Below are 16,643 nucleotides of genomic sequence, written 5' to 3' on the forward strand. Positions count from 1 at the left end.
AAGGACTGCTTCCTGCAGTGCGCCATGAGCTATCATAGTCTCAGATTCTGTCTGTTACTCTGTCCGAGGCCCCCCGTTCCTAGATCTCGTGTGGACTGCACTGACTCCTGCGAAGGGGTCAGTGAGTCCCTCCAGTTCAGCTCGTTATCAGTAATTGTTACTTTGCTAGTCTTGCATCATATATCGGTTAATCGCCAATATATACGCATACTAGCGCGTTTGTTATTTTCCTTGTATTCGTGTAACGTTAATACATGAGTGTCGCTGATATATACGTACACGAATTGTTTATATCCTGTGTTCAGTCAGTCAGCTTTCAGCACGTTTTGGTAGGTTGCGCGTATCGTGATCACCCGTGCTTAGCTAGTCAGTCCTGTGCCTGTTGCCTTGCGCGGATTGCGCTCGCTTCTGCGCAGAAGTAGCGAATCCTTCCTAGTCCTGCTCCAGTTCTTAGTTAGTGTTCCTTGCTTATGTCATATATCGGTTTATCGCTGATATATACATATGTCAGTTAGTCGTTTGTAGTTCATTGATAGGTGTAATCGTAATACACTAGGAAATAATACCTATTGTATATTTGTGTGTTATTACGTCTGCCTTCTTTACTCTATTTCCCAACTATTCTGTCCTGTCCTTGTGAGGCACGCCACCGCTGCAATCGCATTAGCTGCCTCATTCCAGTCTGTCTTGTTATGGACGCCTGCTGTCACTTAAGCAGTGACTAGTTAAGCAAGCGTTCATTCTGTTACCTGTCCTGATCTTTCGAGTTCTGGTTTATGCGCTCAGCGCTACCTTGCGCTGAGCCACTATAGAGGAAGGATTGTTTGTGGCTGTTCGGATCTACGCCTGCTCTGTGCGCCACATCTCCTGTTGAAGTCACTCCTCTCCTCCACTAAACTGGGGATATCCTGGTTCCTTGTGCTAGCGTGTGTACCTCCTTCATGTCAGGATATACACTACGTGCTGACTGTGGAGGATATACCACCAAGCGTAACAGCTATACACACGCTAGTTTCTTGTTAGATCAGCCACCTCAGCTGAGGACCATCTGTTTTTGTAGTGTGTATAATGGCCCATACTCACGAGGGACTTTTGCCGCCTCAACACGCGGCGCGCGCGTGTTGCGGCGACAGGTCGCCTGTGAGTATGGGCCGCGCGCACCCCGAACTGTCGCCCGTAACGGGCGCGCAACCCGAACTGTCGCCCGTCGCTTATGTCGCCAGGCGATTGAAATGTTCAATCGCCTGGCGACAGTCGCCGCCGCAACTCCGCCGCAGCTGTCGCTAGTCCGCGTGAGTACGCGGACTAGCGACAGCATCCTCCATTGGGATACGCATAGCTTCCGGCGGGGGAGGAGGGACGTCGACGACAGCTTCCGTCGCGGCCGCTGGTCCCTCTTCCGCGTGTGTACGCGGAGGGACGTGGCGACGAGCTGTCGCCGGCCTGTCGCCCACACGCTCACGTGTGCTGGCGACAGGCTACTTTTGCTGCCCGTGAGTATGGGCCATAAGGCTTCAGCAGCGCACAAGTTTTATAACCTCTCGTATCAGGTTTCAGGCAGAATTAATTCACTGAGTTATAGATTCTTACAATAAAAATAAGACAAGCAGATTAAAGGCAAATTTTAAATAGATTTGGTACTACATCTGCTTGACAACTTTTTAAAACCACCTTCCTAATATTGTGTAGGACTCTTGTGCTGCTAAAACACGGCTCTCAGTTCCTGGGGAATCTTGCACTGATCTCTGACCAGTGAAGATCGAAAAGGTATAGCCACTCAGTCATTAAGACATAAAAAAAAACCAAAAAAAACTGTTTTTATTTTGTGAAATATTGCAAAATTTCAGTCTGGTGTGTATGGGGAATTGTACTTTGAAAGGTGAGGAAATGGCTGGTTCTGGTGTGTTGCTGCCAGGCTGCTCTCTCTATCATCCTCTACATTGTAGCAGGGCATTGGCGCCAAGCAGCCCCCCAGTCCAAGCTCCTCCCCCTATAGACTTGGCTGTACAGTAAGGGAAAGATGCACCAGGAGATGGGGTCATGGAAAGCTATAGCAGCAGAGAGTAGCACACTGAGAACAATAAGGCAATCTTACAACCAAATTCATTTTGTAAAAATGTCTGAAAACCAGAAACCACATTAAAGACCAGGGCTAATATAGGGGCAACCTGGGCAATAGCCCAAGTCTCCCCCTGAGGACTTCAAGGCTGACCCGCAAATTCTGCTCCACAGAGCCCCAGTAAAGTTTTTAGCAGCAAAGCAACTCACCTGTCCTGACACGCTGCTCCATTTGTCCATATTTGTCTCCTCTGGTTGAACTCTATGGATGTATGTCTTTTTTTTCAACCCAAATAACTATGTAACTAAATTGCCAGTCTTCATTCCCGCTGGCCGCATCTTCTCCATGACCTGACGCATGTCATTATGTAAGAACATGCTCCGGGCCAATGAGAAGAGGTGCACATGTGAGGATGAAGATGGGGACCATGGACTAATGGAACAGCGCGCTGGGAGAGGGGAGTTGCTATGCTGCCAAGAATGGTGCAGGGGCCCCTGGGAGCACAAGTGGGGAGGAGACCTGGGGGGAGGAGGTGGCAGTGCTCTGTTGCCCTTTGGGGAGGAGACCTGGGGAGGGGATGGCAGTTCTCTGTTTCCCTGTGGGGGAGGAGACCTGGGGGGATGGGTGGCAGTGCTCTGTTGCCCTTTGGGGGAGGAGTTCTGCCCCAGGGCCCCATTGTAGCTTGAACCAGTCCTGACCACATTAAGAAGTGGCTTAACCTACCATACTAAAAATTGAACATTATACATACAAAAAAAATAAGTCTAATAATTCCAGTATATTTCAATTTTATTGTCCAATTCACAAATTATTTAAGTAGCAAAACAAAAATTATACCTAATCTAAAAATAATAACATTACCAGAAGACTGCTACAGCATAACATAGCTTTCTGTATATTTCATATTTAAGTTAATATAACACTGTACACAGTAAAGTTGTGTACAGTCATTTCACCGGACACACCGATAAAACCAGTATTCTAATTGGCTGCTGCACAACACTGATTTTTAGCCTATGAAGAAACAGGCCCCTAGTCTCTCTAATGTGACTGCAGATGTATCTAGTGCCAATGATCACACACATCAGGGCAGGCTTGCCATGGAGTACACCCAGCTGGTAAATCCATCTATAAATAAATAAAGTGATTTTACAAAATTAACAGTCTTCTGTAATAATACATGGCTACATTATGTGTGGTGCAACTTGGTATAAGCCAAGGAGCCCTCATTCTTCACATTGCCGGACGAGTACGAAATGCAGAGCCCTTACTAACAAAAAATAAAAAATAAAGCAAGCCGTCATGACTGATAGCAGCCAACAGAGGGAGACATTTACCTGCTGATTTGTATTAGAAAAAGAAAAAAGACACGCTCTCTATTTCTTTATATTCTACAGATCAGTTCCATATTTTTCATAAATTCCTAGTGGTTTTTATATTTTACATCACAAAATCTATTTGAGATCCTGTTAGTTTAACAACTGATTCTCATTATACAGAATATCTAAATGCAAAGTATGCAAATAGCTAAAACATCTGCACTAACCCAATAGAATACTGGATACTTTCTATTACAATTACAAAAAAACTCCAAATAACAGCATGGGGTGGCAGACATAGATAAGGTTTATCCATCCCACTCTCCAGGCCTGATAGCTGTAACTCCGGTATTGTTTACGCTATGGAGGACTTGGAATGGCGATGGTAAAGGAGTCAGAATTTAAATGCACTGCTGGCTACGCCTTGCAGAAGTGTTCAGTTGGGGACGAAAGTGAAACTTTGCCTGTGGCCTGAGAAGGATGTGGCTGTGCAAGAATGAGGAGTGAGAAAGGAATAATCATAGCTGGAAAAAAAAATATCTGCTCATCTATGTCCACATTGGGGTTACTATCCAAGTGCAGTGATTACTTATTAACCCCACAATTCAAGTATCTGAACATTCTGCCAGTTATAAAGCTTGCAGTATTGTGCTTCAGTCATATAAATAACAGCAGAGGCTTCTCAGAGGACCGCTTCTGACATCATCTGCTCGCACTTTGAAGTTAGTATATTTTAGCTTGCTCTTTTGCATGGGTTTCTTTCAGCACCGGATCTCTACATGCATAATTAAGATATAGTACATGCAATTGTGCATGCATAAGCCAAGGTATACACATCCTTATCTTTATTCTCCGACACAAGCTACAGGAAAAATCATGAAAATTGCACCTTGAGGCACCAGCTTAGGTCACAGCCCTGGTTGTGCTAAACAACCTCTCCCCACCAGGCTCCTTGTGTGAAGTGATGGTCCAACCAGCCAAGTCCTTCACAATTCCCCCTATAACAGAGCAATGACATGGAAGCACATCAGAATAGAAGCAATGTGAAGTAATAATTTTCCGGTATCTCAGGAAATGAATGATAAACTGATTTTGTGTTCCAGGTAAAATGATGATGCTTTGCCAGTTATTTTCAGTCTGTTAACTTCACAGCTAACTTTCTGAAACATTTGCACTGGAAATATATTTTTAAAAAGATTACTGTAAAACAAAGTAGAGTATGCCCGACAATCAAGAGCAGAGGAATGTCCGGGCAGCTGACTTGGTTATTGCCATTGTCTTTAAGGACATCCTTAGAGGCCAGTCTGGTTTTGGCACCCCACCTGCAGAGATAAGGAGCGGTACAACACCTCAGACATCATTAAGGTTCAGTCTACAAAGAAAAGGGGAGCGGAAAGACCCCAGGTACAAATAGCCATCATGTTCGTGAGCCTCGCTGATGTAAGTTGCCACCTCGCCATTGGGATCGTGGAAACTCCTCTTGTATGATCCTTTCTCACCAAGCTCTATAACCAAACTGTATCTCGGCACAAACTTCATCACCGTCTCCTGACTGAGTATCTGATGGAGCAAACACACATTATAAGAATGACTAGTAGTTTCTTTACATTCTCAAGAAGAAGTGACAACCATACACTAGTAAAAGTGTACCTGAACTAAGTTATGTAATGGTTTACAGATTTATTAATACTCTTTTTCCAATGTACAACCAGAACAATGAGGCAGGCCTAGAAGCCATCATATTTCATATGCAAGCCTCTATATGCTCCCTAGCATTGATAAATCCTGGGATAGAATTGGGCCCAGAAAATAGTTATTGTATAACTTGGTTGGGTAGGGTATCTAAACTTATAATGCTATATTGTTTATGCTTATGCCCCAAAGTCGTGTGTGTGTGTAATCCTGTAGCTATTGTCATTATGCAGAATGCGCAGCAGAAGCCTAATTATACATTACCTGCTCCCAGGTATCGCATCTCCTCCACTTCCTGGTTAGTTAGTAAGTGTTGTGCAGCCAGTCATCATGCGGCTTCAGCCCCCGCCTGGTGATTGGTAACTAACCAGGAAGTGGAAGAGATCTGGAGATCACTGGGAGTAGGTAATGTAAAGAAGGCTTCCGGTGCACAATTTGCTTAATGACACTAGCTACAAGACCGGGCCACCCTCGCTCTCGGCCCGCCAACTATAGTTACGCCCCTGACTAAGCCTCTTTTAGACGGGAGGCTGAACTTGTCGGGCAGTTCAGCCTCCTGGCTGCCGCTCACAAGCCCCATTCGGGTACAAATGCAGCTGGAAGTGACATAAAACATTTCTGGATAGTACAGTGGGACCAGACTTATGTATACAGTATAATCAAAGCTACTTTAAAAGTAACTGCTTTTTTTAACTGAATATAATCAGCGGATGGTCAGATATATGTATGGAAGATTTTATCAGGTGTTATTTTGTGAATGAAAGCAAAGATGCAGGGGCCCCATAGAATCATATGCAGTGTAGCCTAAGGTCTCTTTCTCATGGGAGGTGGATGTTGGGTGACCACCTCAGCTGCTCCTGAGCATCGGCTGGGCACCTGCCAGCGCTCTGCACAGGTGGTAGAAAAGGTGCTCCCCCCATGGAATTACATCTGAGTGTGGCTGTGCTCATACTCAACATGCTGTGGTTTTTTTTTTTGCCACACTGTGCAACACCACCGTGTGTCAAATTCTGACTGATGTTGCAAACGCTGACATTCAGCTGCATTGTGACTGAAGCCGAACAACACTTGTGGCCAGCAGGCTGAACTGCCTGACAACCGCACAGTTCAGCTCAGCTCCCCCCTATGAAAGTAGCCTAACTGCAAATGAATTACACTTTATTTGGATTTATATTATTTTCATAGCTACTCTTAAGGCTAATTTCACACATGCTGCGGTGCGATTGTCCTGCGGCAGGAAAGCCCACCACAGGACAATTGCACCGCAGCATTTCGTGTTAAAATCACCCTGTGGCAGTATGCGCTGACAGGGTGCTCGGCAACACACTGCATCAGCTCTGCATTGTCAAAAGCACTTCAGTTGCATTGCATCATGGGTAATGGGCCCAGTCTTAGAGACTTATGGCCACTGCGAGGAGAGAGGGTACTGCGATGCACTAAAACAAGTGTGAAATGGGGCTAAAAGTAGAATTTTCCTTATTTTAATCGGTACATTTTCATTATTTCAACATACTGTACCTTGAAAATGATCTTTTTGATCCAAGGTTTGTCCGCTAAGAAGTCCATCATGGAAAAACCTGGGTTTAGTCTGACCGCAGACATGGCCACCCAGTACCCTCCGGTGCTACTGAGGCGAATGTTATCAGGGAACCCAGGCATATTGTCCACAAACATATCTACACCTCCTTTGGTGAGGCCAGATACATAATACCTGCACAGAAAATGATGGAGATTTATTTTCACATCTTCATTGTACACAATTCATTTTTCATGCAAATATTTTTAATCACTATTAAAGCCCATCTAAAAGCAAGAATACAAACATACAGAAGGGTCAGAGCACTGGGTACAGCACTGCCAGAACAACTATTTTCCATAGAGTAATAGTGTGCACCCCAGGGCTGCAGAGTCGGTATAAAAATCATGCGACTCCAGACAAATCCTCAGTTTATGAAAACCCTGACTCCGACTTCAGGTACCCAAAAACTGCCCCGACTCCTTGACTGACTCCACAGCCCTTGCGAGGCTATGGACGGAGTACAAAAATCACCTGACTCCAACTCCTCAGTTTATGAAACCACTAACTGACTCCAGGTACCCAAAAATTGGTCTGACTCAGAGTCCAACTCCACAGACCTGGTGCGCCCTACTCTCCCATCTCTGGCACCTGCCATTTTTCCCACAGCTAGGACAACAACAGTGGCCTCCTCCTTCCAAGCACACCATTGCCAAAGCCAGGATCAAGGTGGATGAGTTAAGTGCTTTCAATAAAAGTCGGTATGCACACCTTCAAAGTAATATGCAACAAATGGGTGCTCAGTTGGTAAACCAGACCTATCCAGAGGTCTTACACTAAATCATATACATAGAAATAACTGGCACACCAAGCAATAGTGATGCTTAAATCTGGTTATATTGTAAAGAGAATATACATCAACAGTATACAAACAGTGCAAAGACAATATGCAGTGGGCTCTGCATGACAAAAAGTGGCCCAAATAATGGAATTATACATGCATGACAATAGGCAAACACAGCAGGAGATATAATAGACAATCAATAAAGCATATAGGGATAAACAGCTGCTAAAGATGTAGCACAATGCTTCTGTCCAGATGATTGTCCAGATAAGCGAAAAAAGTTACCCTGACAGCGCTGTTTCGTTTAGTCTTTATCAAAGGGTAAGAGGCAGCACTACCTGGGGACCACCTCTTACCCTTTGATAAAGACTAAACGAAACAGCGCTGTCAGGGTAACTATTTTCGCTTATCTGGACAATCATTTCAATCCTCTGACTGCTGCTAGCAGCCTATTCATTTGAACTGCCTTGAGCAGAAGCATTGTGCTACATCTCTAGCAGCTGTTTATCCCTATATGCTTTATTGATTGTCTATTATATCTCCTGCTGTGTTTGCCTATTGTCATGCATGTATGATTCCATTATTTGGGCCACTTTTTGTCATGCAGAGCCCACTGCATATTGTCTTTGCACTGTTTGTATACTGTTGATGTATATTCTCTTTACAATATAACCAGATTTAAGCATCACCATTGCTTGGTGTGCCAGTTATTTCTATGTATAGGATGAGTTAAGTGCTCCCAGCATCTCCACCTGTAGATCTTAAATGCTGTCCCCCCCTCCCCCCACAGACTCAAAGCTCCAGAGCTGCCACCACTAGGATGTGCTCAGTAGGCAGTAGCAGTCTCCTACTGAATAGGTGCTGGCTTACTGAACAGGAAGAGCTGTGATTCCAACCCTGGTCTGGTCTCCTATGTCTGAGACAAAGCTCTTAACCATTACATAATCAGCTACTAACTTAACACCTCTGCTGAGAATCCAGCATGTGTATAGCAGCCCATGAACCCCCCTGGCTAGTATTAATTGCTTCAGCACTGTCATACATTTTTCCCCCTGAAGCACTTATTTTCTGTAGGTAGTGGTGGATGAAGCCTCATCTTCACTGCAGTAATGGGAATGAGTTCCACAGCTAGGTTCACATCACTGCTACTTCTGCCAGTCCTCAGTTCCAAACAATGGTTACAGACGCTTGAATTTTTTGTATAATTGCCATACAGGCATGTTGCGTGGCTACCAGACAAGCAACAAGTTCTGCTCTATGAAAAATAACAGAAATGTGCCTTCTTAAAAACAGACGGTATTTGCGATTATTCAGGATGAAGTGAGCAGAGGTATCCCACAGAGGATCGCTGCGGAATATGCAAATCATCCCTTTGTTGTCCATGATAGCTAAACATAACCCAGAACCGCTGGAATGCAATGATGTGTCAGCTTGTTAAAATTACAGAGTCACACTAATCCAACATGCATACAGACTGTTTCACACTGGTTGAACCTCATCAGTGCATGACATGGATTAATATGGCTCTATGGGGTAGGACATGAAACACCCAGAGTTACAAACAGGGCTGTGAATTTGGAGTCGGGGCAATTTTGGGCACCCGGAGTCGGAGTTGGAGTCATGCTTTCAGTAACTGAGGAGTTGGAGTCGGGAGTCAGAGTCGCATGATTTTTGTACAAAATCCACAGCCCTGTTAAGTATTAGACTAAGGAGTCGGAGTCTGAGCAATTTTGGGTACCCGGAGTTGGAGTGGGAGTCGTGGTTTCAGAAACTGAGGAGTCGGAGTCGGAAGATTTTTGTGCCGACTCCACAGCCCTGGTTACAGAGTAACCAGCAAGCTCATGGTAAAAACAGAAGTCGAAGGGCCAAAAAGCCCTTTTACTAAAATGCTATGCTAAATATTAATTTGCCTTCTAAAAGAGAGTCTGAAGCCAAAAAAACCTCAAGATGCTTACCTAAGGAGAGGCAAGGTTCTGGGTCCTATAGAGCCTTCCCGTTCCTCTCATCGTCCCGTCATTCCTGTGCTGGCTCCCCCGTTAGCAGTTTCCAACTGATCGGAGACTGCTCTCTCTCTCACCTGCTGTTGGTGGGCTTCGGAAGCACTCAGGCCCCAAAGACAGGCCACTCCATGCTGCGCACACGCAAGCACGCTCTCGTGCATGTGCAGTACAGAGCCGGCTAAGCCTCCTGTGGTGGAAGAATTGTATGGAAGAGCCTGCGGGGGAATGAGGATGAGGAGAGGAACAGGAAGGCTCTATAGGACCCAGAGCCTTCCCTCTCCTTAGGCAAGTAACTTTTTTTTTTTTTTTTTTTAATACTTCAGATAAACTTGTGCATAGCAATTTAGTAAGAGGACTTTTTGGTCCTTTGTGGCCACTTACACACTCCTAAGGGCCGGTTCACATGGACGCTTGATGGCGCTTACCGCTATGGGCCCTTTTCCACTAGCAATCGCTAGCGTTAGCGCTAAACGCTAGCGATTCAGCAAAAGTCCTTCTTTCCCCCGACTATTGCGATTTTGCTATGCACTGCATAGCATAGCAAGATCGCGGCAATAATCGCTCCGTGGCGCGATCGCGATTTAGTAAAAAAACCGAATCGCGGTAGTGGAAATTACCTACTACGATTCCTATGTTATTTTAAAATCGCTAGCGATTTGCGATTTAGCAATCGCTCTAGTGGAAAAGGGCCCTAAGCGTCTAGGACTCGTCTACTATGCAAACGCAGCATTCTGATCCCGATTTATTGCATAGTTTCAGACGACCCTAGAAGTCGGTCGATTCACCGCGTCTTCATGTCTCCTTGCAGGAATGAAAAACGCAGATCGCAACGGGACGCCGTTGATCGCCACAGAAAGCCTGGCACCGCCTCGAACGTGATGATGTAGAATGGCAGGCTGGAGGACGCCGCAAGGTGACCATGTGAACTGGCCGTAAAGTTCTCGTTCACCATGAGCTTGCTGGGCAATCTGTAACTCTGCGAGGCATCTGCCCCTGAGCTCTGGACATAAAGATGCTTTGTTTTCAGAGATGTTACATATTAGCTGCATAAACAAAGACTGGTTTTGTTTCCAATGAAGGTTTTGGCAGAAGGTACAGCTGACAATATGATATCAGTGCGGCATACCTCCTTATACGTGCCATTGTGGTTTCTGCAACAAGCAGAAGGTACAGATGACAATATGATATCAGAGCGACATACCTCCTTATTCGTGCCATTGTGGTTTCTGCAACAAGCACAAAATCCTCTGCAGGAGAGAGCTGCACGCCATTGGCAAAGCGTAATCCTCCCATCAGTACCTTCACTTCCTTCGTCACTGTATCATACTCCAGCAAACTGCAAAGTAACAAGCAATTACAGGATTATCCTAATCTCTGCGTTGTCAGGTACATGAATGGACAAAGCTTAATTTTTGTCAGAAAAAACACCCCTATTAACAGACTTCACTTTATCAAATACAATTGCACATACTGCTAAATGAAAACCTTTAACAATTTCATAGCATTTTCTACTATTACATTACACACATCAGTGTGAAAAAACTGCCAACACAATCAAGTACATAGCTAAGGCACGTGACCAGTATTTCTTCCACACTTGTAACAAACTTGTGACTCAAGGGGAGGGAAGTCAGATACTTATCTCTGTAGAGGCAAGTCTCTCAAGCCTCCTGAAGCTTCCCACATCCTCCTCCGTAGGAAGCTTCAGGATAAACATGCATGAGCAACTCCATGGTCCTGCGCATGCAGCAGCGCTTGTACACAAAGCCGCTTGTGTCAAAGAGTTTTGGGCGCCCCAGCTCTGAAATGGCATGCCTGAGGGGAATGCGAAAAGCCTCTGGATAGAGACTTACCTCTTCTAATGAATGGTACACACCCACTAGGAGGTGGCAGTGGACCCTGGGACAGATCCCAGAGCAGTACAGCAAATATATGCAATACAAATACAGAACCGCTCTGCCTCTTTGTGCCAATTTCACCATCATATGAGAAGGAAGTACGACAAATAATGCTTCACTTCAGGACACTGAAATATCTGAGAGGTTGGGTTTGATGGAACACTACTGTATTCTCTAAAATCCATACTACACCGCCATATCCAACCCAAAAAGGCCAAAACAACCTGAAATAGTGGTTTCAAGCTGGATTATATAGCTCTGTAACATTACCAGGTGGTTATAGGTATAATGTAATCACCAGTTCTAGACCTGACTGAGAAAGACGAAAAAAAAAAAAAAGGACTGAGCTACATATTCCACTCCCAATCCTGAAGGGATACATAAATATTGCTTTTTGGAGGGGACATTTACAAATACCTTTCATTTAAAGAATGAATTTTACAGTGTAGGTTCTGGTTCTGTTGGCCTCAGTGCAAAAACTCCAGATGGTTATGGTCCTCGATAACCTGCCTAGGTACCTTGTAACACTAAATTCCCCACTAAAGGCAAGAGGAAAATCAAATCATTTGTGCATTTTCTAAGATGTCCATACACATACGATTTCAGTCTGGACTCGAAGCATGCTGGAAAAAAACTTTCAATACTTTATTTCCATATATGGAAATAAAGTATTAAAAGTTTTTACCGACATGGGTCATGTCCAGACTGAAATTGTATGTGTATGGATGGTTTAACATGGAGGCTTGATGAACCTCCAGCTTTGGTCTGTGACACCCCTACACATATTGGGAATGTTCCGAGGTAGGATATGCCTCTCTTCTGGAACAGAGAAGCCACCCCCCCCCCTAAAAAAAAAAAAACCCACACTAATCAAATAGTCAGATTAGGTCCAGTATTGCAAGATGTTAGCAGACTGCTGAAGACCAGTCATGCATGTGTTTGCATCCATTTCTGCTGTTAATTCACTACCTTTCAGAAACCACTGCCACAGATTAATTTGACCCTACCAAGTTTTGAAAACTTTTACCACCTAATAGAATACAATTTTTAATCTACAATAAAGTCAATCTTGCACTTCGGCTCGGAAAAACGTTAGTAAATTATGCAATTAGAATAATCGCTTCCATTTAAATTAGTATAAGTGTATGTTTGACTGTACAGCAATAGTAATGTGCATTAGACTGTAAGCTAGATGGAAAAAGCAAGTAAATCAGATGTTTGACTAGATTAGCTACAGGCTTGTTTCAGGTGGCATATTCAGACACTACTGATGAATGAAAGATCAGAAGGACAGCCAGGCAACTGGTATTATTTAAAGGGAAATAAATATGGCAGCCCGCATATCCCTCTCACTTCAGGAGTCCATTAAAGGCAATCTGAAGTGAAAATAAACTTATGATATAATGATTTGTATGTGTAGTACAACTATGAAATAAAACATTAGCAGCACAGATATGAGTCTCATATTGTTTCCAGTACAGGAAGTTAAGAAACTTCAGTTATCTATGCAAAAGAGCTTCTCTGAGCTCTGCAACTAGAGAGCTCTGTCTTCTGAAGCTTTTATCGCAACTGTCTCTCACTGTATCTTGTTTGTGTAAGGTTTTACTACAAAAGACAGTTGAAAAAGTCATTAGGTCTGCAAAATCATTTAGAATGCTGAGTAATGTGTAAACTGCAAATATTAGAGAATTATGCAATGTTATTAAAAAAAAAAGCTATATAACTGAACAAATATGAGACTAATTTCTTTGCTAATGTTCTATTAATCATCCATACTACACTTACAATTCATTATATCATAAGTTTTTTCCGCTTCAGTGTCACTTTAAGCATTGTGGAATGTGCTTGTGCTATAAACAAATACCCACCGGCCATCATCTGTGCCCTCCATGACCAGCATAGCATAATCCTTTCTCTGCCATTTACTGCTGGAGTCAGTGAAGTAGATCTTCCTACCGTCACTGGTGACAGCAAGGTCATTAACAAAGGACATTTGCTTTCCTTGAATGGGCGTCTTGGAAGATACCAGCATCTCTACAGCACCTGAAACAGATAAACAGATACATGGTTCAATAGAACTGGCCATAGACCCCAGAGCTTTGACCTGACACCTCAACATTCACATATAAAGCACCTGTAACAGGATTCACTTCAAATATTCCTTGATACGCATCTGCAACAAACAGAGTGCCATTAGGGCCGACTCTCATCCCCAGGGGTCTTCCGCAGTTTGGCTCATTTTCTCTTGTTCCTGGTGTAAAGAGACAAAGATGGACACTAACATGAAGCATACATAGAGAGGGAAGAATGAGCTATTGTAATGTAGATGTAATGGAATGTACTGTGCTGCCCTTTACCCCAGTGTAAAAACGTGTTATGGAAAAACTTTCTGACAGCATTACATTCATATTACACATAATCTGGATAGTGTTGTGCAGTGTTTTTCCAATAGAACTGCACCATGCCTAACAGGTTTGTGAACAGACCATTTCTTTCACAGGAAAATCATGCTAAATACTGTGTCACTAATTATTTACCATACATAGACTGATTTTTACTTAAATATCTAAAAGACACTGTGGTTAACTGGTTAGCCGTCTTGCCTAACAGTGCTAGAGTCAGAGGTCACTGGAGATTTTCTGTTCTCGCTGTAATTATTATGCAATTATATCATTTTACGTCGGTGTAATTATTTTGGCTGAAAGAGGACATCTGTCCAACCCAACCAGTTTGAAAACATAAAGAAAAAACAAAAAAAGGAAAAAACATTGTGTACCCTAAACAAACTCCTCATGGTTCAGTGGGAATAAAATGCCAAAAAAAGAAGAGAAAAAGTGGGGGCTGATCAGCTTTAAAAAGGTAAAATATGCTTATTCGACCTCAAATGGCAATCTGATAAAATCCGTTCCTCCTGGTACTGCCGAATCCCCGAGCCATACTGGAGAGTTATCCAGTTCTTCCAAAATTGCCTCCAGACTGCGGCAGGGACACTAAACTGTGCAAACCTGAGGAACAGATTCTCTCACAGGTCCATAGTTATAATATTGTCCAGAGTCATGCAAGTGAAGTGAGAGGAATATGGAGGATGACATATTTATTTCCTTTTACATAATCCCAGTTTCCTGATCTATTTGGCTGCAGTAGTGTCTGAATTATCCACCTGATAAAAAGCATGCAGCTAATTCAGTCAAACTTCAGTCAGAAACCTCTGATTTGCGTGCTTGTTCAGGGTTTATGGCTAAGAGTATTAGTGGTAGAGGGCAGAATTTTATACAAAGAAACTCTGTGCTCCAAGGAAAGTGGATGAATAGAATGATAGGGGTTCACAGCTTAAATAGAGCCACCAAACTCTTACATCTAGAGATGATGGGCAGATTCGACCAAAAGACAAATATCTCTCTGATCGAATCTTATTAGAGAGAGATCTGTCAGTTGCCCATACAACGATTCCTGATCGATTTCAGCATGAAATCTCTCAGGAATTGTCTGTGTCCGCCACATCGCCGCTGCCCCCCAATGTATACAGTAAATGTACATTACCTGTCCTGTGTCAGTCACCGCGTGGTGCCCATCCGTCTTCGGAACCCCCGTTTCCATTAGCGGTATACACGTAAATATGTTTAAATTCACTAAGCTTTTCCAAATGATCATTTACCGACCACGGAAAAATACCGGACAGACGAAAAAACAACTGGTATAGCTTTGTGAATGCTGCCTAATGTCATAAATTTGTTTTTACTTTCATGCCAACATTTGCGTTTAGGCTATTGCAGTTAGCTGGCTTGTGATTTCCTACAATTGGGATTAGAGATGTTCAAAAGCTTAGGGAGAGTTCAAACGGCACGGAAAACTTGTGTGGTTTTTATTGCACACAATTGTTTGGATGCCATGTGAGGTTGTCTACGTTACAACGTGCACGTGTTTAACTACAGTAGTTAAATGAAAATGCGCAAGGTGTGCAAAATTATGCAGCAAGAATTTCCTGTATGCACGAAACACATTGGATGTGATCTAGCCCACTGATGTACATTGGTTATAAGATTAAATGTGAAATTGCATGCAGGAAACCACATGGAAAACAGTCAAGTGGGAACCCTAATTTAGGGCTAGGGACACTGTGGTAAATAGCCCATTAGTTATATGAAATGGTCTAGAAAAGGTTACTGGTCAGAGTGACAGTTCACTGGCTGTCATCAGATGCTTAGTGAAAAATCATTTTACAATACGATCATTCAGATAAAAAGAGAATTTGATATTTTATCACTTCACAGCATAAAATAATATAATCATATTTATCTTTAAATAAATGGTCGATCGGTATGGCAGTTTTTTTTCAAAGGACCCCATGTTAGCCCCCATGTCAGACCTCAGTTCTGATGTACATTTTGTACTGATGTTTTTCTGAATCTATAGCTAATTTGTTGCATAACTGATTTTGTTAAACATAGATCACCTCTAATTCTAAAATCCTTACAGAGAAACAGAGTTATTTCCCAGGACAAAGGATCAGGTAAGCCAAGGATAGGGTAAAACGTCAATGAAAGGCTACTTTAAATGCTACTGGATCAGTGGGATCACTGAACAAATTAAAGCACTTTGCTGCAGTATTGTGAAGAATGGTCTGTGTCAATCATGAAGCAGAATGGTTTTATACCAAGCACATGACAGCAGCTTAGATCATGGTTTAATAACCCCCGGGCAATGTCTTGTTTAAACATGCAAGGCAGCTCTGCAAGAACGTACTGTACATCATTATTACAGACTTCAATGAACATGTTCTACACGTTTAGCCACAGCTCAAGCCTAGAACTGTTTTCATATAAAATATTTGACTTTTAGGCCTCGTTCACAGTAGGTAATGCTTATGGCCGTGCGTTCAGGACGCAAGCGCACCCGATCGCACGCCATCTGCTGCACTGCTGATCCCATTCATTACAATGAATGGGATCAGCAATGCGCTTTGGCAAAAATGCATGCAGCAGTGCGATAGTGCATGGCACTGCTGCACAGCGCACATAGTCTGAACGTCAGAAGTGCTCTCTATGCACTGCTGATGTTCTTGCAGATAGCACACCATACGCACTGCCAAAATGCACATGGCAGCCCGTATAGTGTGAAAGAGGCCTAAAACATTAACAACACCCCCCCCATTCCACCAGCAAATTGTAAAATTCATGCGCACACATACATAAAACATGAACATTTGTCCCAAATAGATAAATAAATATGCATTACACATTACTTTTTTCCAATGTCACCGTCACTTATAGCTGTTAGAAATCCCTCATAAGGGCATGGATATTCTAAAACCTGTC

General features: G+C 43.2%; 1 protein-coding gene across 3 annotated transcripts in view; it reads right to left on the reverse strand.

Moving 5' to 3' along the window:
* Positions 1 to 2,830: 2,830 nt before the first annotated feature.
* Positions 2,831 to 16,643, reverse strand: part of APMAP (adipocyte plasma membrane associated protein) — a 51,525-nt gene continuing 37,712 nt past the window's right edge. For all 3 annotated transcript variants that reach the window (XM_068232231.1, XM_068232232.1, XM_068232233.1), the window contains 5 exons: positions 13,463 to 13,579; positions 13,197 to 13,371; positions 10,632 to 10,766; positions 6,589 to 6,781; positions 2,831 to 4,938 (listed from right to left, as the gene is read on the reverse strand). In XM_068232231.1, the coding sequence (XP_068088332.1) occupies positions 4,729 to 4,938; positions 6,589 to 6,781; positions 10,632 to 10,766; positions 13,197 to 13,371; positions 13,463 to 13,579 (830 nt within the window). In that variant the 3' untranslated portion in view covers positions 2,831 to 4,728. The remainder of the gene's footprint in view (positions 4,939 to 6,588; positions 6,782 to 10,631; positions 10,767 to 13,196; positions 13,372 to 13,462; positions 13,580 to 16,643) is intronic.

The sequence above is a fragment of the Hyperolius riggenbachi genome, chromosome 4 (assembly GCF_040937935.1).
Source record: "Hyperolius riggenbachi isolate aHypRig1 chromosome 4, aHypRig1.pri, whole genome shotgun sequence".
NCBI classification, from domain to species: domain Eukaryota; kingdom Metazoa; phylum Chordata; class Amphibia; order Anura; family Hyperoliidae; genus Hyperolius; species Hyperolius riggenbachi.